Below are 23626 nucleotides of genomic sequence, written 5' to 3'. Positions count from 1 at the left end.
ATTTCTATTAAAAACCACTGGTTTTTATTTCACCAGCCTTACAGTAAAGCTTTTTCTTTTTGACTGGATGACAGCATGCTAAAAAGTTACGCTAGGACACCTTAAATAAAACACTGCTAGGAAATATTAATTCAAAAATACAAATTAAACTTAACTATTCTTCCTCTAATGACAGGAGAAAAAAATGCAAGGCAAGCTGCTAAATAAAGAAACACAAGTGTTTGCAATATACTTTGCACAATGCATGACATACATACCTCTCCCACGTCATATATAACTATTTGTCCCTCTGAATCTCCTACAGCAATCTCTCTCCCAGAATGTGTCCATCTCACTCGGTTCAGAGCAGGATTGCCCTCCACGGTGATGCTTGCAGTGGGCACCTGCACCAATTTAAAACACATTGCTAAAAATTCATCAGATATCCATAAACTAAAGATAACAGAACACACCTGGAGCATCCGTGCTGCAGCAAAAGAAGTGCCCAACACTTCAACTGGTGCATGGAATGCAGATCAAAGACACTGTTCACAGTACAAACACCTCAGTGGCCTTAAGCTATCACCAGTGCCATGACCAAAATGTCCCTTGGCCAAAGTACAAACATCTGCTATCAAAAGGCACATCTGCCCTCTTCTTGTGGGACAGGAGGCCCAGACACACTTTCAGGCAGTGATGAAGCACCCTGAGATCTCAGGAAGATGATGACACAGGACAGGGATGAGAGCAGCTGTTTTGGCAGGTCAAGCCCTGTCCAAAAGGCTAGAGCAGGTAATTCCAATGTAAAGCCACAGGCTGGCATATAGTCCTACAACTGTCTTCTATATGTAGCTTTCAGATAGTGAAATTTAAATACTAAGTATCTGTCAGGTTTCTCCTCTGATCTTCCTCCAGCAAATATTGGAAAAGGTTGCCACTATAATGAAGTTTATAAGCCACACCAGAAAAGCAAACACTCAATTCACTAAGTTAGGAACAAATGGCACTTTCACTGCAGTATTACTGTGGCAATAGGAACAGCAGTGGTGTGTGGTAACACGTTTGTTCACACTGTTGAGCTGTAGGCTGACAAGGCCTCAGGGTGGGAGGTCTATAATCACTTTCACAACATGGATCAGTGTCACACCAACAGATGCTTTGCTCTCTTGTTACAGGTAAAACAATTTAATTACTGCTGTTATTCATTAAGAGGAGTCATTTGTAACCCTGTAATCAAAGAATGCTATCTACGACACAGAAACTACTGGAACTACAGAATATTTAAAAATAACAACAAAAAAACAAACTGTGGTAAAAAAACCCCACAAACTATGGTAAACACCCAACTTTTTAAGAGTACAAACAATTTTCCAGCTGCATTTGACAGCTAACCTGACTTCTCACCTCAGTATCATTGTTGAGATTCCACAGGTCAAGCCTGCCCATCCCATCCACACAGGCAAACAAGGCAGGGTGAGTTGGAGACCACATCACATCATAAACATAATCAGAATTGTCTTCAAAGGAGTAGAGAGGTTTGTTATTCTGAAATGAAGCAAAGATAACAATGTGATACCCAGACCCTACATTTCAAAATTATAAAACTAAAAGGTAAGGCAAAATACAGAACTTCAACAGCATTACCAGCAATAAGTAAAAAGTGATTTGCATTTTGACTTTCTTTAAAAAAAATGCCACTGCAAAAATCAGCCAAAACCTAAAGCTTTTTATTATTAAATGCATGCTTTTTTTCCCAAAGCATGCAGCCAGTTTTCTGGCTGCTACTATAAAACAATCAATAGCAAGCCAATTATAAATTGTAAATTTAATGATTTAAGAATCTTGTAAATCAAGCCAATGATAATTCAGTGACTATTATACAGAGATTTTAACTCTGCTTCCTCTGCTTTGCATTCCTAAGGGCATCAGACTAACAGAGAAAGAAGTAATTCTGGCAATGGAAATGACAGATATTTCATTTGTGACCTCATCAAGTTTAATTGACATTAGTTTTGGTGCTGTCCCTTATTCCTCAAAAAAATTGTAGCAAAACATTTGCCTTATGAATATATGAGATAATTGACTTTTTAACATGATTTACATTTGATTACATTGTAATCATTGTAGATAACAAAGGGCAAAAGTTGAAAAGAATGGATCAGAAATACACAAATGAAGTTCAAGCTGAAAGCGAAGTTTTATGCTGTTAATCTTAGTTCTGCTCATCAGCTGTCTCCTCTTTGCAGGACTGCAGCTAAGAACCTCAGAACTTCACACAATTTGACTTCAGGTTTGTGAACTTCCTTAAGTAGCTGACATTATAGCACCACCTTGTGTCAAGGGCTATGAAGAAAACCACTGAACTATCTAAGTTACCTTCGTTGTCCAAAGCTTTACTGTCCAGTCAAAAGAAGAGGTGACAAAAAGATGTGAGAAGTCTACAGGTCCAACTGCTGCATGGCAGTTGATACCTGTGATTGGTCCCTGGTGTCCTTCAAACATCTCACTGATTCCAGCTTTGCTGTTTCAGAATATACAACCAAGGTTAATTGATTTGGAAACCAAACATTTGCAGACAGAGATAGCACTGAAATGCAATTTAAATACAGCCACAAGAAGATTTTGCTGCCTTGCATGGATGTTACCTCACTGCCAAAGCCTTCACCACAACGGGATCACAGAAGACCAGGCTTGAAAACAGACCTTAAGTTCAACATGTATTTTCTACTAACTGTAAGTGCCAAAATATATCCTCAGGACAGGAGACTCATTCAGGTACCAGTCCACACATTTAACTATGTTGTCCTCCAAGCAGTAGCTACAACTTCAATTCATCCAAAGAATAAAATCCAGACTCAGGAATAAGCATAAAACTCCCATTAAATTAAGAGAAGTTGCATACACTCTAAGGGCTCGAGGTTCAGACATAATCCAGTAACAATATATCCCTAATATCCTCCTATCGAGGGTGATGAAAAAGGAGGGAAACAGATGGGAAGGATGTTACACAAAAGTGATAGAATTTGGGGTATTTTGGAACCAAAAAAGCTGTGCAGCAAGGTGATGTGTATTTGAGATGAAACCTGGACACTCAATTGTATTTAAGAAAGCAATTGATAAGATACAGTCAGACAATTTCAAAATAGATTGAACAGCAGGAGAACAGCCAGCCAATTTAAGATCTGTGCGTGATGTTACTGTACAATTATCTACAAAACTGATAGGAAGTTTGGAATGTTCTGCTACAATTCAAATGAATAAAACCACAGTGACCTAGGCTGTCCTCATCAACAAAAAACAACTCATAACACCAATTCAATATTCCAATCATTTCTGTTTTTAATGAAGCTCTTACTCAGGAAAAAGTGCACTGGAATTCAGACAGATACTATGAACTCCTTCAGTGGATAGGAGAAAGTATAAACTTAAAAAAATGTTGACTGTAAAGCATGCAGGAACTCATCCTTTCACTATTTTTACTTCCTTTGAAGAATTAAAGTTTGTATTCACCTGCCATGACGGCATGCAGTGTACACTGAGCCTTCTTCACTGCCAACAACAAAGTTGTTGACATCTCCAATAGGGAAAGACATGCAGGTAACAGCCACAGCCTTGGACTGTTTGTGAACCAGCTCCATGCTATCCTGTAGTGGAAATATCAGCAACTTACTTCATAAAAAGAAATATTAACACCTACAAAATATTTTAGATTTCACAGTAGAAGGCTTTTCTTTTTATTTTACTCAGATAGATTGGGCAGGAATAAGGAAGTTTGCTTAATACATTTAATACATTTGTGTTCACCACTAACACAAGTACATCAAAATGATACTAAAAAGAAACAACAGAAAATATTTGATTCCACAGGTGGGGAAGTATTTTATCAAATAGCAAGCTACCTGTGTTGGGAAAGTGTTGATTAAAGTTTATTAGATCAACTGAATTTTTAGTAAAATATTAATCTAGAATAGACACACATACACATTATATATATATAAAAAGTTATCTTACCTGTGGTTGGGAAAGCATATCCAAACTCCAAGAGCATATTTTTCCATCAGTTGAGATACTAATCAAATTATGAGCATTCTGGGTCCCAACAACATTTACACAGTACACTGGGTGCTAAGAAACAAAATATTATCAGAAAAGAATTTAGAAGTAATATCCAGTTCTGGTATAATTATTGTACAATATAATTAATATATGACTTCACCATTTAACAAAGCACAAAAGATTGCTCCCAATCAAAAGTATAAATGATACTCCCCTATAAAACTGATACCTGTTTTTTCTTGTGCTCTGATTTTTATGAATAGCCTGGTTCCTAAGTGTCAAAATATGGACACAAACATTTAAGCATTGCCAATCAAGTGCACTGGACAGAATTTCCTAGACATAGACATGAAACACTTCTCAGAAGGGCACAGTCCTTGAAGACATTTCAGCCCCTACCGTGTGAGCAGCAGCTGACAGTGGAGTTCTCTGCACTGGGGTTCTCTTATTGCTGCGATTATCCCACAGCACGATCTGGCCTGAGTATGTGCCACCAACCACCAGATTGGGATGGAATTTTGCAAATGTAGCTGACATCACTGCAGACTGAAAGGAAGAAAAACAAACAACAAAATACATGAACGATCAATCAGTGACACTATGTCTAAAACTGAAGAAAATGAGGCCAAATATCAGAACAACTTCTTTACCTAAATTTATTCAGTACAGTATTTCACTGCCCAATCACTTAAGGATTCACCCACCCTTTGTAACCCCTCAATAGTCTTTTTGTTTCAATTTATAATTATAAAATTATAAAAGTTTTCCTCCTGTTTTCTTTCATGTGCATACATCTGTATTCCTCCTAGCACAGTTTATTAGCAAAGGAAGGCCTGGGAACACACAAGATTTTAATAATGTTTTGCCACCTTCGGTAGTCATTACTTCTTAGAGAATGTAGAAATACATTTTGATATAGTACAGTTACTTTTGCAATCTGGGCTTTGACAGTAATGTGACAATGAGGTTAAATTTTGCTTCAACTGTGTAATTTTCCAAAATGATAGGAAAAATGTGGATATCCTGGGCTTGGCATAATGAAAGAGATTTGCATGTTTTTATCTTTCAGAAAACTACTAGAAAACCTCCATCTTTTTCTTGATATATATGTTTCTAGTTTTCATCCTTGTTCCATTTCCTCAGGCTGTCTTCATTTTATTCAGTAACCTAAGCTGTAGTATACAATCCCACTCAAGCCCCTTACATACAAACCTTTGTGGTTCAACCATTAGACAAGAAAGTTTTCCTGGTTTTTTTAAACAAAAAAAGAAAAGGAGTTCTCAAACAAGACTGAATTCTGAATGATGTCAGAAATTCTAGAACAGAATAGCATTTCTCAACTGAAGTGTCTAGCTATGAACATCTATTGGCAAGTAAATGTGGTTAAAGTGAATGCCAACCCAATGAAATTATTATATTGACAAACATAAGGAAGGTAATTGTCCAAATTCATCAACACAAAATCCCTCCTAAGACAGAATCATACCTGGCAGTGAAAGACATACTCTGGGGTAGTTTTCTTGTACTTCATATTCCATACAAGGGCCACCCCATCAGGCTCGTGAGGCGCATCCTCGTTGTTGTTGTAAGAGGCTACAAGTAATTCTGGATACTGCAGGGTAAGTGAAAAAGACTCAAAGTAAGCAAGATGACTGGCTGATGGTCCAGATAATCCTAGAATCTTTGTTTTCTTTTGCCAAAATAGGGTTAAAAACCACCTTGCATGATAAAGGCGCGAAGAACCGTCAGTGAAAACCGCAATTGTTGCTAATTTAGCTCCAACATCAGCATTAACATACACACAGTTTTATTCCCGCATCATAACTTTCTTTTAACATAACTTTTAAGTGAGCCTTCTTTTTAGCAAAGCTGAGTTACCTCTACCAAGCAGTCCATAAACCAAAACCAACTTTCTTCACAATCCAAATCTTTTGCTACCTCTCACAAAAGATTAACAGCTGTCTACTTTTTGCAAACCATGGAGCACATCAGGAACACCTTTAGAAATACAGCCTGTACCACCTGTGCTTTTATGGGAATCAAATGCACAGAACTACGACAATTTACCAAGTCAACAATTGACTTTAAGCATTGTTTTTTACCTGAGATGACCAGTCCAGACAACTGACAACACGATGCTTTGACCAACGTTCATCAAAAAACTGCCTATTTAAGGACAGTTTTGCTCCTGCTTGAATCTCTCTATAAAGACAATTAGGAGATATTGATCTTAGATCACTTTTTCAATTAAAAGTATTGGAATTTCACAGAAAATTATTTAACATTCACATTACCCTTCTTTGTCCTCTAAGTCTCTTCCACTGTAGTCAAAGAAAATGTTGATTTGCTCAGAAAGGGCTCTTTCAACAATCCTTGTGGAGTGGTCAAAAAAACTTAAAAATTCTTCAGAATGCAAAATTTGTTGCTTTTCCTCCTCTGTGAGTTCATGAGGGGCAGCTGAAAAAAATTTATACAGACATTTTCTGGACTGCACCCTTTCACCAATTCTTTTCAAGAAAGAAAAACAGTATCATCATTTTTAATAATTTTTGTATTTTATGTTTTGCTGGCTAATTAGTATTTAGCAACAAAATTAATTTTAACTTAATAGAATAAAAAGTTTAAAAATGTATTGATGACTTTCTTTATAGCACTCAGAATGTCTTGAGAGGAACTGTACCTTCTTCCTCCTCCTCTTTTTTCAATGTTTTTTCTTCTTCAGGTTCAACTAATGGTTTTGGTGCAACCACATCATCTTCCTCCTCCTCATCTAAGGAGAAACATTATGGTAAGACCATCAGTGTTTCTAAAGGGGAACAGTAATATTCTATATGAATCTCAAATAAGCTGATGTAAAATGGTATCATGTAGCTTAAAATGGTTGCATTTCTAAAATGTAATGCCAAGGATAACACTGTCACAAACCAAAATATCATTGGAACACTGTCTCCACCTGGGTATCAGTTGCACTGAGTTATGTAGTTGCATAAACTGAAATAAGAAATGCAGGAAATTGTGAAGAATCCAAAGTGGCAATCTGTCTTACAGGCAGTTACGATTCCACACAGAACCATGCAGTGGATGTGTGTTCTGTGTAACACACTGACACATTAATGCTGCGGAATAAAGAAAAATCAAATGTCTAAAATAGTCTACAGAGCAGCTGCTTACTTATGATCTGAAAGCATCAGTCTAATGGGTCTGCACATGGCATGAAGATGGCTTACATTAGCTTTCAGGTTGCTATTCTGAGAGGCAAATTTTGCTAAAGATAATAGCAGAGAGATTACATTTTTTCTGTCATTCTAGATGCAAGTCTCATTATCTGTATCATGTTTGGCAATGAAAACTTTACAGGAAAATGTGTTTTCCCTAATTGCAATGAATAACATAAAATGTTAATGTTCAGGAATACTGACAAGGCTTACATCACTTTCTGCATTTCTACATTTTATTCTTTGAATATTGTAAGCCAGAAAATACCTTTAAATTACTTAGAATTGTGGGATATGCTGGCTTTTCTTCATCCACTTTCTAGAATAAGCTTCTGAAAAGACTTGTTTTTATTGGTTAAACAGCTACGTCATCTGCTTATAAGGGAATGGCAGCAGGAAGCTGCTGCATGCCTCATCACAAGTAATGAGACAGTATTCAACAGGGACTAGGCTTGTTTGTTGCAGCCATCTTCCTGACCCATGTTCAAAGTTATCTATCTAACACAAAAAGTAAAAAAAAAAACCAGAATCCACATGCATGCACACAAAAAGAGTAAAAAAAAAAGGGGTGGTCAAGGGATGGGAACCAGCTGCCAAGCCATGGTCCCAGCAGCCAGGCCAGCTGACTAGATAGCAACAACCAGATGGTACTGCAAGGATTGTCTCTCTGCTATGAGGTGGCAATGGGATGGCACAACATTTTTCTGCCTGACTGCTTCCAATCATGTCTTTTCCCAATGGCAAGCCTGTGCAATTACCAGCACTCCAGGAGGTCTACAGACAAGCCTTTACCCTGCAAACAAAATACAGCTTGTAGGCCATACCAGCTGCCAAACCACACACATAGTGATAGGTTTAAAGAGGGCTGAAAATCTTTCTAACTCCATAGTATAGGCAATAAAAATATAACTGTACCTGCAGGAAAGAAAGCTTTAAATGACACTGTATAATGCACACAATAATACAAACTCCAACTTAATCAAAATGATAATGACGTATGCCAATCCTACATTACTTGAAATTGAGCGATTTTTATGTTCTGACAAGTTTACAGAACTAGGATAAATGGCATGAATGATTTCAATATATGCTCATACTTTTGAACCAAATGGTGAAGGTTAAAATCTTTCCTTTCAAGGGCCTCAATCAGCCACAAAGGAAAACAGTAATCACTGTCTTTTCAGCCAGCCCAACCGCATTTGTCAGCCCTTTCTCCGTCAATGCAGCCAGAGCAATCAACCTGCCAAACATTCAGAATGGAAAAACAATCTGAAAATACAGGGTATAATGCACCTGCCAGTGAAAATGGCCATTTCAAGAAAAGCTAGTGATCTCAGTGACCCTGCTGAGGAGGCGGTGGTGCAAAGGGGAAAGAACCCGTAAAAGAATTCTTAGTGATCTCCACTCTCTTGCACATTGACACTTCCTTACAAAGCATGCCAATTACAGCTTTTGTGCTACTTAAAAAAAAATGAAAGCTTTTTTGGGCAAAATAATCACGCAAAGAAACAGAAAGACACTGCTCCTTTTTCGATGGATTTGCACGCACAGTGGATTCGGAACACGAAAACTGTCTAACTTGTGGCCATTTTAAACAAGGGAACTCTTCGTGTCAAATAACTACAGGTGTGAACAATGATTAATTTAAAAATGCAGTATGAGCTAACACACATGACGCTGAGAACAACACATATAGGATCATGTATTCAAATTATGGTCACTTGGATCAAAATCCCCCTCTTTTTTGCCCTGCCAATCAATCTTGCAGAATTAAATGATGCCTTCAAATTTAGAAATTTGGTTTTGGGTCACCCTGTATACATTATTCTAGCTTTGAAAGTCCCAAATTAGAAATTTCAGCCCAACCCCCCATTAGTCATACTACACTGATTCTAAGTACCATTTTCAGTGACAGGAGTCAAATTCTTGTCAAATGTAGATGGTCAACCCCTTAGTGCTATATGACCTCCTAATCTACATATTTTATTCAAAAGATCATATAGTTGATTGCTCCTGCCTTTTAATGTTTGAAACATAAATGGCATATATTATACAGAGCTCTAAATTCCTTCATAGTACTTTCACTGCATACAGCCAGCTGATACTACTGCATTTAAATGCAGGATACAGCATTTATTTTAATATTCTCAAAGTATCAGTCTTGAAAGTGAACATGTCATCTCACTGATTTATCTGTAACTGCATAAATCTAAAACCTTCTCTCTGAAGAAGAATCACCCACAAACTTTCTTATTAAGGGATCTGGAGGAAAAAACCACAAAATTAAAAAAAATTCCCCACATATACAAGTTCTTGACCTCATTATCCAAAACTAGAATGCTTTCTATTCCAAACCCAGGAAGCTTTCTCACAGTTCACAAAAGGCACCATCATTAAGGTTATGGACCAAAAAAAAAAGAGATAGGAAAAGTAATTAAAACAAACATTTCTTGTCTCTCCTTCATCTTGAATTTATTTAATAGCAGGCCAGATACCAGAATTTGCAAGGAATTAGCATAACAATAATACACTACCCAGAAAACACTGAAACATTGGGCATACTATTTCTGAAAAATTTCCAGTCTACTAAGTCAAGAACCCATGAAACTGTCATGCACTGTATTTATCTCAAGTCAGCTACCTAAATTTGAAACCTCAAGGGCACTCCATAACTGCATCCACCTTATTCATTACTGACTGTATCTACTGGCATTTTAAGTCAGTGTACCAAATAAGATTTCAGATTAAAAAAAGGCTGCAAAGACTTGGAAAAGTCACAGGGCCTCGAAGACAGGAAATGGGACTCTATGTCACATCAACATATCAATGAATATTCATTATAATATGCTAAGGGATTAACTCCATGTTGTTTCTGACAGGCAATCAGGGGATCTAAAGTTACAAACTGAGCAGTAAAGTAGCTGCTATTTTTATGCAATCTTTAATAGAAACAAATGTCTTGCCAATGAATGCTAAAAACAGATTTAATGAACCACTGAATTTTTACTTTGAGTTAACATCAAAATTGTGATGTATTTTGGCAAGACAGAAAGAAAAGCAGTGCTTTGCTAGCAATGACACTGTAGAGTGTGGTTGCAGTTGTCTCAGTAATCTGTTGCTGTAGAGTAGGTTAATCAAAGTTAAATCACCTGTGAAATGGGTGGCTTTTGTTAAGCTGAATGTCTTCACATCAAGTTTTCCTATCTGTATTTCTGTACATTTAGGGCATGTACTAGCTAATACAAAATCACAGAATTTTCTGAGTTGGAAGGGACCCACAAGGACCATACAGGAATATACAATGGTCCATTATTTCTTTGAAAAATATTAAAATTAAAATATTGTACCAGCATCCAAGAAGCAAATCCTATACATCATATTTTTATTACTCCGCTTAATATTTTAATTCTGTGTCCTGGAGATGTGAGCAGACAATTAGTCTTCAAAGAGTGGAGTTAATGCACTAATACTGTCTGCAGCCAGCTGTGATTGCACATGCACAGTATTGTACAGCAGCACTAAGCAGCAAGTTCCCAGTTAGTCCTGGAAAGCCTTAACTGTGACAGCTGAACAAAATCATATTCCCCTATACACTCATCTTTATTTGGATTAACTGATTTCTAGGAGAGACCTTAATTTTATTGCTTTCTAATATATAAGAATCAATTTCCCTAAGGCAGTTTCTCAAATACTTTGAGGTCATAATAAATCAACATTTTAGTACTGCAATAAAATAATGGAAGTTGTGAGAACTGTTAAAACACTAAATGCCTTCATCTCCTAAAGAAGCTGCCACATTTCAAAATTAATTAAACTGTTATGTGAAGCCAAACCAGGCATTTCCAAATGCCTAGTTTTATTTGAGGACATGAAGTCTCTCCTATTTAACTCACTTGGTATGTGTTGCCCCAAATATTTCCAGAACTAAATAAAACTGGTTTACTTCTACTTCCTATCTGTCTCACCAGACAGACTGGCTGCAGTTGGAAAGTTTCTTAATTTAGCTTACAATGTAACTACACAACCACTGCAGCACACAGAACTGGAACAAAGAGAACTATTTAGTTTGGTGTTTTGCTGTGGCTTTGTTGGTTTTATTTTATGTGCTGTCCTCCCCCACCAAATCAGGTCTTTGCACAAGTGGACCTAAACAAGTAGAATGACAGCAAAGCATATCTAATAAAAAATTGCTTCTGTTCTCCTTTTTCAAAAAGACGTCTCCAACAGCCCTTTAAAATCTTAATATATTAGGAAGGGTCCAGTTTACTTCAGTTTATAAGAAGCTGTGAACACTGAGCTAACCCAGCTCAGATGGAAATTGCTACTGGATAAGGAAGCTACTGCAGGTGTAAGTTCAGTTGCAAGCTCCACTTTCAAGTGTACTTCACAGGGCTATTTTTGTTCACAGTATATGCACCCAGATAAGTTCTTCTCACTCAGACTGTGAGAAGAAATAAGAATCAATAAGATATATTTTACAGAATTTAAATTTATCTAATTGAACCCTGTAAATTCAGCATATTGCTTTTGCCAATTGTTTAAACAGTTTAATTTTTTTTTTTACCAAGAGAAATATCCTACCTAGTAACTCCTTTTTTCTATGTAACACGAATTATTCTTTCTTTTTAAACCTATGTCAATGATATCTTTCAGATATCATTGTCAAATGGGAACATAGACCTTTGTTATTAATGTATTCATGTGGTCTTAAGATAAACCTTAAAAAGATCTTCAACACTGAAACGATGAAAAGACACCTGTGAATTTTGTGAAGCATTTGAAATAAATATATTTTTAAAAATTATGATGGCCCTCAAGAAATCAGTATTTGTAAGGTAGAATGGATCAGGAGACAATGCATGCATTGAGACCACTTTCTGGTAAATGCAGAAATAGAGATGACCACTGTTCCACTCCACTACAGCAAACCTCAACTACAGCCCATCTACTGTGAAACTCAGATCATACAATCCCAAGCAATTTCTACTGTCAGCAGGCAGCAGAAGTAGAACTCTTCAAGTATCTAAACTGTGACCTAAGTCTTCAGATTCCATGAACCTGACAGAGGGGAGGAAAACAGACCTGAGGGATTAGAGAAAGGAAATGTTGAGGGCATGGGAGAAATGAAAGCAGGAAAACCCCAAACACCTACCTGTGCAGGGATACAGATAAAATGAAGAATAGAAAAGACACATAGTTAAGAGAAAAATCATATCCTCTGGCTCACAGAATAACCAAGTTTGAAAGATATATTCTTGCATAAACACCCAAAAGTTCACATACCAAAGAGCAGGAAAATGCAAAATTATGAATGTAGAACTAGGTCCTAAAATTGCTAACATAGACACATACTCAAAGTCAGTCATATTAAACAACCAAGGGATTTTGTTGTAGAACTACACACAAACTAATCAAGGTCAAGACTAATACTTTCATTTGCAGATAAATTCAAGTGTTTCAGCACTGAAAGGCAAATCTGCTAGCCAACCATATTTTCTTCAGAAAAATTTATTTTTTGAAAAGCAAACAAGTCATGACTGAAAACAAGCCTGTGTTCAATTGCTGAAAACAGACACTGCCTAAGTTATAAATAAATTAGTTCCTTTTTTTAAACTCAAAGTACAAGCTTCAGGTGTAAAAATTTAAATTCTTAAGAAGTAGAGGGGTTAATTCCTAAGTTTGTTGTAGGATACACAGCCTTCAATAAGTTCATAGAATGTTAGGGGTTGGAAGATGATCTTTAAGGATGATCTAATTCCAACCCCCAGCCTTCCCCTACATCAGACTGCCTCATCTAACCTGGCCTTGAACACATGCAGGGATGGGGCAACCACAGCTTTTCTGGGCAACCTGTTCCAGTGCCTCACCACCCACAAAGCAAAGAATTTCCTCCTGATATTTAATCTAATCCCTTCCAGTTGAAAGCCATTTCCCCTTGTCCAGTCGCCACATGCCCTTGGGTGAGGTCCCTCTCCAGAGCAGGATGCAGCACCCCAGGAGCAGAGGAGAGGGGCAGGGTCACTCCCTGGATCTGCTGGCCATGCTGCTGAGGATGCAGCCCAGGATATCTTTGGCTTTCTTTTGGGACACTTCTTGAGCTTCTCCAGGTCCCTCTGGGTGCCATCCCAGCCTTCAGGCATGTCAACCACCCCGCTGAGCTTGGTGTCACCTGCAGGTGTGCTGAGGGTGCACTCAATCCCTCTGTATGTCAGTGATGAAGATTATAAATAGCACTGGTCCCAGTATGGACCCTCAGGGACACCACTTATCCCTGATGAACACCAGGACTCTGAGCTATTGACCTCTGGATGCAACCATTCAACCAATTCTTTATCCTAACATCCACCCATCAAATCCATCTTTGTCCAATTCAGAGAGAAGGATGCTGGGGGATCATGTCAAAGGCCTTAGAGAAATCCAAACAGACCCTGCACACTTCCCTTGTCCTCTGATGTAGTCACTCCATCCATGGCAGAAGGCCAAGAGGTTGGTCAGGCAGAGTTGCCCTTGTTAAAGCCATGCCAGTTGCCTCAAATCACTTCCCTGCCCTCCATCTGCCAAGTTACATGTGGATCCTTAAACACCATAAATGCAAAATATATCCCATTTATTTATCTGCTGTCAGCTAATTAAGTAACTTGGTGTTTAATCTGAATATATACTAGGAGTGTGAAAATACCACATATTAGTAGCAAGAGTGATGTTAAGAGAGATGCAGAACAACAGTAAAAGCTAAGCAAAGCCTACAAAAATTTAGTAATAGAATTCATATAAATCATCTCACAAATCAACCTTCATTTACCTTATTAAGTTTCCAGATCACAAGTGCTAGTTCTAATTCAGCCAGTCATCATTATTATATTACAAGAAACCAAAAATAACTTAATAGTAATAAATTAACTGTTCACCTTCCTTGGGCTGAGTCATGACAGGTGTTTGTGTCTCCTTTGTATAGGTAACAATTTCTCGAGGAGGAAAGTCAACTTGTGTAATTTTGGCCATTCCAAGTTTAACAGGTCCACGTCTAAAAATCAGAAAAAACCAATTTTATTATTTCACATTTTGCTTAGAATAATAACCAAGTCATTAAGTCACAGCACTGCTTAATCAAACTTAAATCCAGGGGAAACTGTGAACAAGTCACACGATTATGACAACTGTTTTATCATTATTATTTAAAATCAGCAACTATTTATACATCTGTGGCAAAAAGGAAGATGTGCACATATAAATATCTGGACATTAGGATATAATTTAAAACTTTTGCTCTTTGTGCTTGACCAGAATAGTGCCACATATATGAGACATCTCTATTATCAGGGGTACAGATCTACTCCCAAGTCATGCTTGTACAGCAACAGTTCTAGGATTATAAAGCTTGAAAACCAACTTAGTTATACTGAAGGAAAAAGCATTGCGTAGTCTTTTAACTTTTCTGCCCTTTTTTGTCCATGTCTAAGATACTATCTAGAATGCAGAACTGCCAGGCTGACCTGGAGCTCAGACTGACAAATAATTTAACCATAATACATCATATCAGAGCACAATAGTGAAAACCTCTGAGCTTTCTGACTTTAATGAAGGTAGATATAGCTAGCATCATACAACACAATATATATTCTAAAACCTGCACAACATTAATTCAGGCATTGTTCCTTCTGTAAAACCTAATTGCAGTATGTACTGTAATAATACTGCAATGGCCCAACAATTCACCTATATCAGATTTAGTTTCTTTTTATCCACTCCTCTCCCAAGATAAAAGCAGAAGAGTAACTCCTTTTGAAAGGTTTTGGTGGGCAGAATCATAATTCTCAGCACACAATACAGGTTTTAGTTAGTGCTTATAATGAACTACAGCTTTTATAAACATATTTGTAAGAAGATGGGAGTTGCTCTGTTTTTAAATACAGTCATGCTAACCTTTTTATTTTAAATAAATGACTTAAAGTTTATATTTTCTCAAAGAAAGACTCAAAGAAATCACAACTTGTGTTTATTGGAAATAAGCATCTAATGTATATTAAATTATATTGCAAGCAAACTGTGCTAACTCTAGGGACAGCGAATTTCTATTAATTACAAAACAGTTTCTTAACAACAACAACAACTATAAGTCTTAAAGGAAAAAAATGCTCATACTTATTATTCATAAGCACATGAAAGAGGGAATAGAAGAAATCTATGCAATACCCCAGATCGGAATCAGAGTGGAGCTGAAGAACTGATGGATCAGTATCCCAATGCAGCGTCCTGGTAGCCCAGGTTGAACAATCATGCAGCATTAGCAAAAAAGGCCAGAGATTAGTGAAGCAAATATACACTATGAAATTCTAGAGTTACAGCAAGCTTATAGTTATTTTATTGTTCACAAGAAACAAGGCAATGTAACATCAGTTAAGGGAAATTCAGCAAACATTCAGTGCAATAACACATGCAGTAAATACAAAAGTTAAGAAGCAAACAGAATTCAGAGCTATTAGCAAAGAATTAAATTATTTTAAAGGTTGAAAATTAAAGGTCTGCAAACAAATGTTGCCTTAATGAAAGGCAAATAAAAGTATTTTAAATACTGATAAGAACCACTAAAAACTTGAAATTCCTTTCAAAATATGTTCAGATTTCTTCAAGTTATATGAAGACAGATTTGTTAACATAACATAAACTTGCCCAGAGCAGTAAATATGTGGAGGAAACCATCATATTGGTAAAGGAAATGAATCAACACATAAGCCTTTTGGTAGTGGGGCAAAAAAAGCATTTCCACTGGGATAAAGAACTGCTAGAGTTTCCAAGATGTGACATTGCAGTAATTATGGGTTAAGCACTGCCTTGGGCTTGCAAGTGTCATCTGAGTTAGAGCCAACTCCATCTAAGACACTTAAAATCTCTTATAAATTGTGGGCTTTATATTAATAATATGTTTCAAAGTCACGTGGAAAAACAAACAGAATGGATCCATTTCAAGTTCTACTAGAAGATATAGCAAGGGGGAAATCAATATTCCCTCCACCTTCATTTCTAGCCTTCATCCCTTCTTCAGAAATTTTCATCTAGTCTACTGGCTATCAGGCTTAGGCAGAATTTTAGAAACACACTTGTAAGAGATTAGCAGATTAACCTACATGAGTTATCTGCATTTTTAAAAATAATGCTTCTGAATAAAAAAAAAAGAATATGCAATACTTTACTATGATAAGTCAATAAAAGACCATTTTACATTTTTATCCCATACATGGTAATTATTAACTATTAACTAGGTGCAGAATTTCTAAACTTAAAGTTGACCTGAAAAATATACACACAATGCCATAAAAGCTCATAAATATGGGTGTGCCATGCACAACCTTTTTCTAGTGCAAAGTGTGCATTAGGACTATTAATCATAACTTAATTAGGAATTAAAAATCCACCATCTTCATATATAGCCAGTCAACTACATCCACAGCAACAGCTTAATACCCAAATCTCCAAAACCTTTTCATATCTTTTGTGCATTAGAGAACCCATCGTTTTAGCCTGAAGTTAATTACTTTGAGCATACTTATTCATCAGATCTCTGCTGTCTATCTTGACCAAAGAGATTTAAGCTTAAGGGTTTAATTTGGTCCCTGAGACTTGAAGCTGGGTATTGCTTATATGTTGTAGAACCACAAACAAAACCAAACCACCATCCCAATGTTCATGTTGCAAAGAATACCTTAGCTTCAGATACAGATGCTGCATCACCACAATACCTGTCCAATATTTTCTCAACTTTTTCAATCATGTTTGAGGGGAACTTGGGGGAAAGGCTATAAACATAAAATGCTCCAACTTCTGCACCTCTGTAACATCTAGCCCTTAATGAGGTAGTTTTCCTGCTTTCAAAGCATTATTTTCATTTTCCTGCTTCAGTGGGACCAGGGACTGTCCTTTAAAATAGTTGAAGCTAACAAGTAGAACAGGAAATACTCTTTTAAATAAAGGTAACATTCTAAGATAAAAATTACCTCTTCTATATGTACCAAAATAATGCAAAATACTGTTTGTTTTCAGTTTGTTTTGCCTTCAGTCAAATGAATTTACCTACAAACTTCAGTGAACAAATTTCCCATTCCTCCACATATGTCCAGATTTCTCTGTATTCAGGCACTTTCCTAACAATTCCTATATATCTAAAAATATTTTCTGTTTTTAAACTAATTCTATGAAGCATTCATCAGCCTAAAAGTAAACCAGCTGTATTCTTTTTGAGTGTTGGACTTGCATTCTTGACTGAGAAAAAAAAGAAAGAACCAGAATCAAACTAGGAAACAAGACTCTTTACTAATGAAAATTAAGCAAGACAGATGGAAGCAACAGCAGGAGCACAGGCTGAATGCTGCTCTACTACTTACTGAAAGAGTTACTGACTAGATTCAGCATCATCGAGGAGGTGATGAGATACATTTATAATATATCTCATATTGGTAGGAGTCACCTATGAAATGCCATGTGTAACACCAAGGGATATCATTGAGTCCAACTTTCATGTTCAAAATGTGTGAACTTGTACTAATAAACCAGGATGTAGACACCCATTTACTGGGGCAAGGGAAGAACCCACTGGTGGGAGAACAAGCAAGGGGATTCCAACAGGGACTCCATAATGCCTTCAATTTAGCTGTATATTCATACCTCCATGCTTTAAAGATCACAGTCCTGGGACAGATTTAAAGTTTGAAAATGCAGGAAGCTTTTGGGACTCAGGATATGGGTTTTCTCAAGGCTTAATAAGAAAATGCCTGCATACAACAGTGCATTACTATGTTTGAGAACACACAGAGTGCAGTGCATGGATGAGGTGGAAATAAATGCAGTATACAATATGGTATTCCATTCCAGGTATGTGGCCTATGCATATGGTTTCATACTGAATTTAAATTAGGTGTGAATGGAAAGAAAATATTTTCTTTTAAAAAGTCATCATCAAATACTTCTTGTTTTTTTTCTTCTAGTGAACATAAACACATATATAAATATTTTTTTAAAGACAATTTAATAAGCAATAAACAACAATTTAAAATAATTAAAATTTGTTTGCCACACAATTAAGGAACAATTATATTGGTTAATTAACATGACAGGCAAACAAGATCATACCTGAGCACTCTTAACAAAAAGTCTGATATATTCTGTTTTAACTGAGCGATTTCTACTTAGAAACAGACACCATGTAACCTTTGTTCAGGTCATTAGTCTCTTGAATATTTTCAGATTAAGATGTATATAGTTATTCATGCATAATCCACATGCACACAAGATGTTACTGCAGTCTTTTTATAAGATGTTTCAAAGCAGTCTAACCTTTCACTCCTTTTCCAAAATGACAACAGTAACTGATAACTGCAGTCACTGTGCTTTAACTAAACTTCATCCACAGTGCATACTTACTAAATTTCAAGTACATAAACTTCACTTGCTGAGAATATCTTACCAATATTAATAGGCAGCTACTGCTCTTATTTGCAGACTGTGCATGGGAGACAGTAGAAATACCTTTAGGAAGTGGTGTTTTCCTGCCTTATCACCCATATCTCACCACTTGAAATATTTAACAGAAATATTTATCTGATTCTTCTTTAAAGCAGCATGTCTCAAACCACTCAAAGAACTGGACAAAAAAATGCGACAAGTATTGGCACTGAAAAAAGGTCAAAACAACAATGGCTGTACAAAGATGGAGTTATGTTTTGACAAAATAAAAGACTGCAAATGCTGCAATTGTGCTACACAAATGAAGTAAAATAAAGAGAAATATGGTTCTGAGTAAGGGAAAAATAAAATCAGAAGTAATGCAAAGTTTCCAGACAGCACCTCTTATCAGATTAACTAGGTGTGGGAAAAAGTAAATAGCCTATCATCCATACCCATCCTCCTTTATAAGAAGCTGAGAAGAATGCAGAAGTTACAGTTTTTGAGTTTGTTATTGCCCCAGTACATTCATTTAACTTCAAACTTGCAAGTTTAAACAACTCCACATGAATGCTGGCAACTTCAAATCAGGAAGTATAGTTGCATTTCAAATTTTATAGTAAAATATTTGTGCAAAACAGTCACTTCTGACAGATTCAACACTGTAACCTCATTTCATTATAATAAAATAATTAACCTTGATTTCTTTTAAAGCTTAATTACTCAGAGCCCAGGTATTGAGCAAAGGAACAGGGCAAGGAAAGTGACATACCTGGATCCAACAGCGCCATCCCCCGAGTCCTGGCTGCCAGCCTCGCTGGGCGTACTCACGGATTTGGAGGACGGAGAGGTAGGAGGAGGGACTAAATAGTGAAACAGACAGGTATCCGCTGTTACTACCCGCAGAGGAGGCACAGCTTAGGATGTTTGCAAATTAATTAAAAATGAAGGATTAAAAAAAGTGATGGCAAACGAAAAAAAAACATGGATGAAAATGAACAGTAGAAAGAGAGGGGAAAAGACAATGTTAACAATTCATGCTGGATTTTCATGCAATTGTTTGGTGTTTATGCATCTGGAGCGTACAAAAAGACATGGAAGGGAAGACATTTAAGAGAAAATGAATTGAAAAAAATATTTTTAAACTGAACTTCTGACAAATGATGACACTGATTTTCAAAGGGTAATTTCCACTGACTCATGTTACTTAAATATAGAAAAAATAGTTGTTAATACAGCACTGACATTAGTTTTTCTTAAAGATTAGACAATGAATATGTTTAACTGGCAATGTTATTTCAAAACATATAATCACCAAACTGTGGACCAAAAAAGTGGCTGTGTCATACAGCATCCTATTATTTTTGTTCCAGGTTGAATCAAATCAACATAAATCTTGTGTATTACAACATTTCTCAACATTTCTAGTATTAGGTCTTGAGAATGACTTTTTTTTGCTGGGCAGTAAACAGTCTAGTACCACTGTATTTAAACTTCTTAAGTGTCAGTCCATTTCCTGCTAGTAGATGAAGACTGCACTTACCATTTGAAAAGTAATACTCTTTCTGGAAGTGATATATAGTGAATGACATCATGCAATCTGATACAAAGCTACTTTGGTATTTGTTTCAACTTTTCTTTTTAGAAATGGTCATTTTTAATGAAACTTAGGGTTTAAACACAAGAATCAAGGGTGTTTTGAAGGTGTTTATATGCTTCATTTTTCAGCAATATGTAAAGCATTCACTACTTAGCAACCCTTAATAACCCTTTAATCAACTGAACACAAATTATTTAAACTGCTGCCTACTCTGTCAAGAGTTAAGAGAGAACTCTGAATTTAGGTCTGCAAGGTTTCTACAGAATTTTTAGAAATCACAAGTATATTGTGAATTCTAAAGAAGTTTTCTACCCCATCTCAAAACAGAGACATGGTTCTGATTGACAAAAATTCTCCCTTAATTTTACCAAAGTAACAGTGAATTCTTCAATTTATTAAAAATTTCATTCCTCCTAGGGGAGAGACCTTTTTTATAGGAGATGAGTTGTTTTTCATAAATTCATACATACACACATTTAGACTTTGTACTTATACAACCGGGGGCATGTGAGAATATATAAATTCTTAACTCATGCTCGCCAGGTGGATCTAGAGCCAAGGAGCTGCCCCAGGCCTTGGCTCTGCCATCTGTGTGCATTTTCAGGACGAGGCGAGGCCGCGGGGCCAGTGCTGGTGCTGCAGCGCTCTCTTGTGGGGAAAGCGATTCTCGGGAACCCCTGCCCTAAACTGAGCCGACTCCCGCTGAAGGACCAACAGTCTTGCGAAAAGACCTGATGGAATTTCACCTATCCCAGAGGATTAAACTGTAAAATCTTTTTGAAAATAATTCTGGTTCACTAACTTAAGGCTTCTTATATAGTAAGTATGGGAGATATCAAAACATACTAACACTGATACAGTCCCTTCTCCTGGAACAGAGCGCTCTCTCTCTAGCAGTTAACAGCACAGCAACTGCCTTAGGAATTAACACAATTTTCTAGGAAAGAATCTAATGTCAAGCAACCCCCCTCCACTGACAGTGTGAGCACGAGGTACCTCAGCTGCACACCAATCAGCTCAGCCACGAGTCAGCATCACCTCAGGCACACAATCACTGCACTTGCCAGTCAGCAGAAAAGCAGCTTGAGCCTTTGGCATGCTAACTGCAGGCAAGCAGGACATCGAAACTCGATTAAGGATCAATATCAGACCTGGTTATCTCGAAAGGAGACAGACTGAACTCCCTGTGTACACTGAAGGGTGTGATTAAGTAGCAGCTCAGTGGAAATAAAGACAACATGCAGGGGTGTGCCCCACTCTCGCATGTCAGCACCTCTGAGTTGTTCATGAACACCTACTCTAAGCATACACATTAACCTGCTTTGAGGACTGGCTATTCCGTGGCTTTCAGATTCTCTGCCAGATGTGAAAAAAAATCAACAACCACATACATTCCTACAAAAATTTAATTAACTGCCTTGGCACATTATATGCAAGGGAACTGTTCAACTATCAGTCTAGCAAAGAAAATCTGTAGCTGGTCAGAACTGATTTCTTGAACAGCTGCACACTGGTGCTAACACAGCCAAATGGAGTCTCTCAACTATTAAAACAGTTTGAATTACCAAAAATGACTGCTGGGGCTGATGGAATCTGAGCAGCTATAATGCTGTTCACTTCTGAACACTTGGGGATTACACAAAAGCAATTATGAAAATATAATCGCAGATATATGTGTAAGAAATTATTACTATTTTATTTGCAAACCCAATTGAATAGAGCCCCAAGAAGCCAAACTGATAAGCTTTAAACTGCTTTGATTTCAGAATTGGAGACAAAAAGCAGAGTTGCATTATCATGTTCCTTGCTTTCATCTTCCATAGGGATGTGCCTAAGTAAAGGCAAAAAGCAAGAACCAATATGCAAACACATCCAAGAGCTGCACAGATACCAATCATCACTCTTGGAAGCTAATTTTTATACTCAATGTTTTTATTCCTCCATCAAAGTCAGTCAGGTATTTGAGATAAGAAAAACTAGGGTGTGAAAGATGAGGAAAAGAAAAAAGCCAACTCCATACAAAAATATCAGCATTAAAATTTGGCATTGTGGAAAAGAGTAAGGAAAAAAATACAAGGAGAATAATGAGCATGAAAAATAGGAGGGGATAAGAAAATGCATACATGATATTTTAACTAATATACTTCAAATAATCCACTAAGTGTAAATGATGTTATTTTATAAAATAATGTTATGTAATGTGTACTGAGGCACATCATTTGACATTTATAACAGATCATGAAAGACAAAAGAGTATAAAACCCAGACATGTATAACCCCTGAAAAAGTGGCCAGAGAATTATTGTTAGTTATATAAATACCTCAATCCTAACAAAAAACAAACAAAACAAAACCAAAAAAACAAACAAAAAAAACCCCACCACCACAAAAAACCCAAACCAAGACAAAAAACAACACAAAGCCCCAAAAAACACTTCACCCCCCCCCCCAAAAAAAAAAGACTAAAAAAAAAAATCTCCCAAGCATTTATTTCAAACAAACAGTAACATTCCTACCAACAGGAGACTCAGATGTCAACCCCATGCTCTGAAGCAAAGCTTCTGCTTCTCTTCTCTTCTTTTCAAGATCAGATTCTTCTTGTACTGGAAGAACTTCTTTCTTCTGGTCAGTCTAAAAATTATTTAATAAATAAATTACAGTCTATAACCTTTCATTTATTTTGAGACCCCACAGGGTTTTTTAATACTGAAACCTATTAACTCTATTAGATATTCAATTTCAATAATTCTGATTGTTTCTTTTCTGCAGATAAAGTAAACAGACACGAATAACAATGTTCCAAAGCTTTGGTACTGTCTTTAAAGGACATATATAAACACACAAAAAGGGTCTGTGTATTTGCCAAAATGACTAACACTTTAGAAGATTAAGAGTAGCTTTTTTCACACTAATCCTAAGCACTGTAAAATGCAAATAATGACAAAACCATCCTGTACCTGGCTGTAAAAGTATTTTAGAGATAGTCATGTGGTTCCTATTTTAAAATTACAAGAACTGTGTCAAAGAAAAGTAGTTTTCCTTGTGTTATCTGCTAGATATAAAAAATACACCCCCACCCTCTTTGATTTAGAAATAGTGCAAGTTTAGTGCAAGTTCTATTGCAAAAGATGCCAAACACTCTGTATCTTTCTACTCTTAGTTAGCTGCTTTTCAAAAAAGCAATTCTGGCAATACACTGCTACAAGGTCATTAGGACATAATTTGAGCTATTTCTTTCTCCTTTCTGTCTGAATCATGTGGTTGGCAGCTGCCCAGTCTTCAGTCATATGCTGATTTAGAACACCAACTAGATCATAACCAAAACAGAAAAGTAATGAAA

General features: G+C 36.6%; 1 protein-coding gene across 6 annotated transcripts in view; it reads right to left on the bottom strand.

Moving 5' to 3' along the window:
- Positions 1-23626, bottom strand: part of DYNC1I2 (dynein cytoplasmic 1 intermediate chain 2) — a 29991-nt gene that overhangs the window by 3660 nt on the left and 2705 nt on the right. For 3 of the 6 annotated variants that reach the window (XM_063162127.1, XM_063162126.1, XM_063162125.1), the window contains exons 3-16: positions 22803-22917; positions 19459-19603; positions 15444-15503; positions 14159-14274; positions 6716-6805; positions 6330-6492; positions 6138-6237; positions 5522-5647; positions 4435-4581; positions 3991-4104; positions 3490-3623; positions 2356-2500; positions 1384-1524; positions 258-383 (exon numbers count right to left, since the gene is read on the bottom strand). In XM_063162127.1, coding sequence (XP_063018197.1) covers positions 258-383; positions 1384-1524; positions 2356-2500; positions 3490-3623; positions 3991-4104; positions 4435-4581; positions 5522-5647; positions 6138-6237; positions 6330-6492; positions 6716-6805; positions 14159-14274; positions 15444-15503; positions 19459-19603; positions 22803-22917 — 1722 coding nt within the window. The remainder of the gene's footprint in view (positions 1-257; positions 384-1383; positions 1525-2355; positions 2501-3489; positions 3624-3990; positions 4105-4434; positions 4582-5521; positions 5648-6137; positions 6238-6329; positions 6493-6715; positions 6806-14158; positions 14275-15443; positions 15504-19458; positions 19604-22802; positions 22918-23626) is intronic. The other 3 variants (XM_063162128.1, XM_063162129.1, XM_063162130.1) reach the window with 3 other exon arrangements.

Source organism: Melospiza melodia, chromosome 8 (genome assembly GCF_035770615.1).
Source record: "Melospiza melodia melodia isolate bMelMel2 chromosome 8, bMelMel2.pri, whole genome shotgun sequence".
NCBI lineage: Eukaryota > Metazoa > Chordata > Aves > Passeriformes > Passerellidae > Melospiza > Melospiza melodia.
The sequence above is the reverse complement of the archived record's forward strand: the minus strand, read 5'-3'. Positions and strand labels throughout refer to the sequence as shown.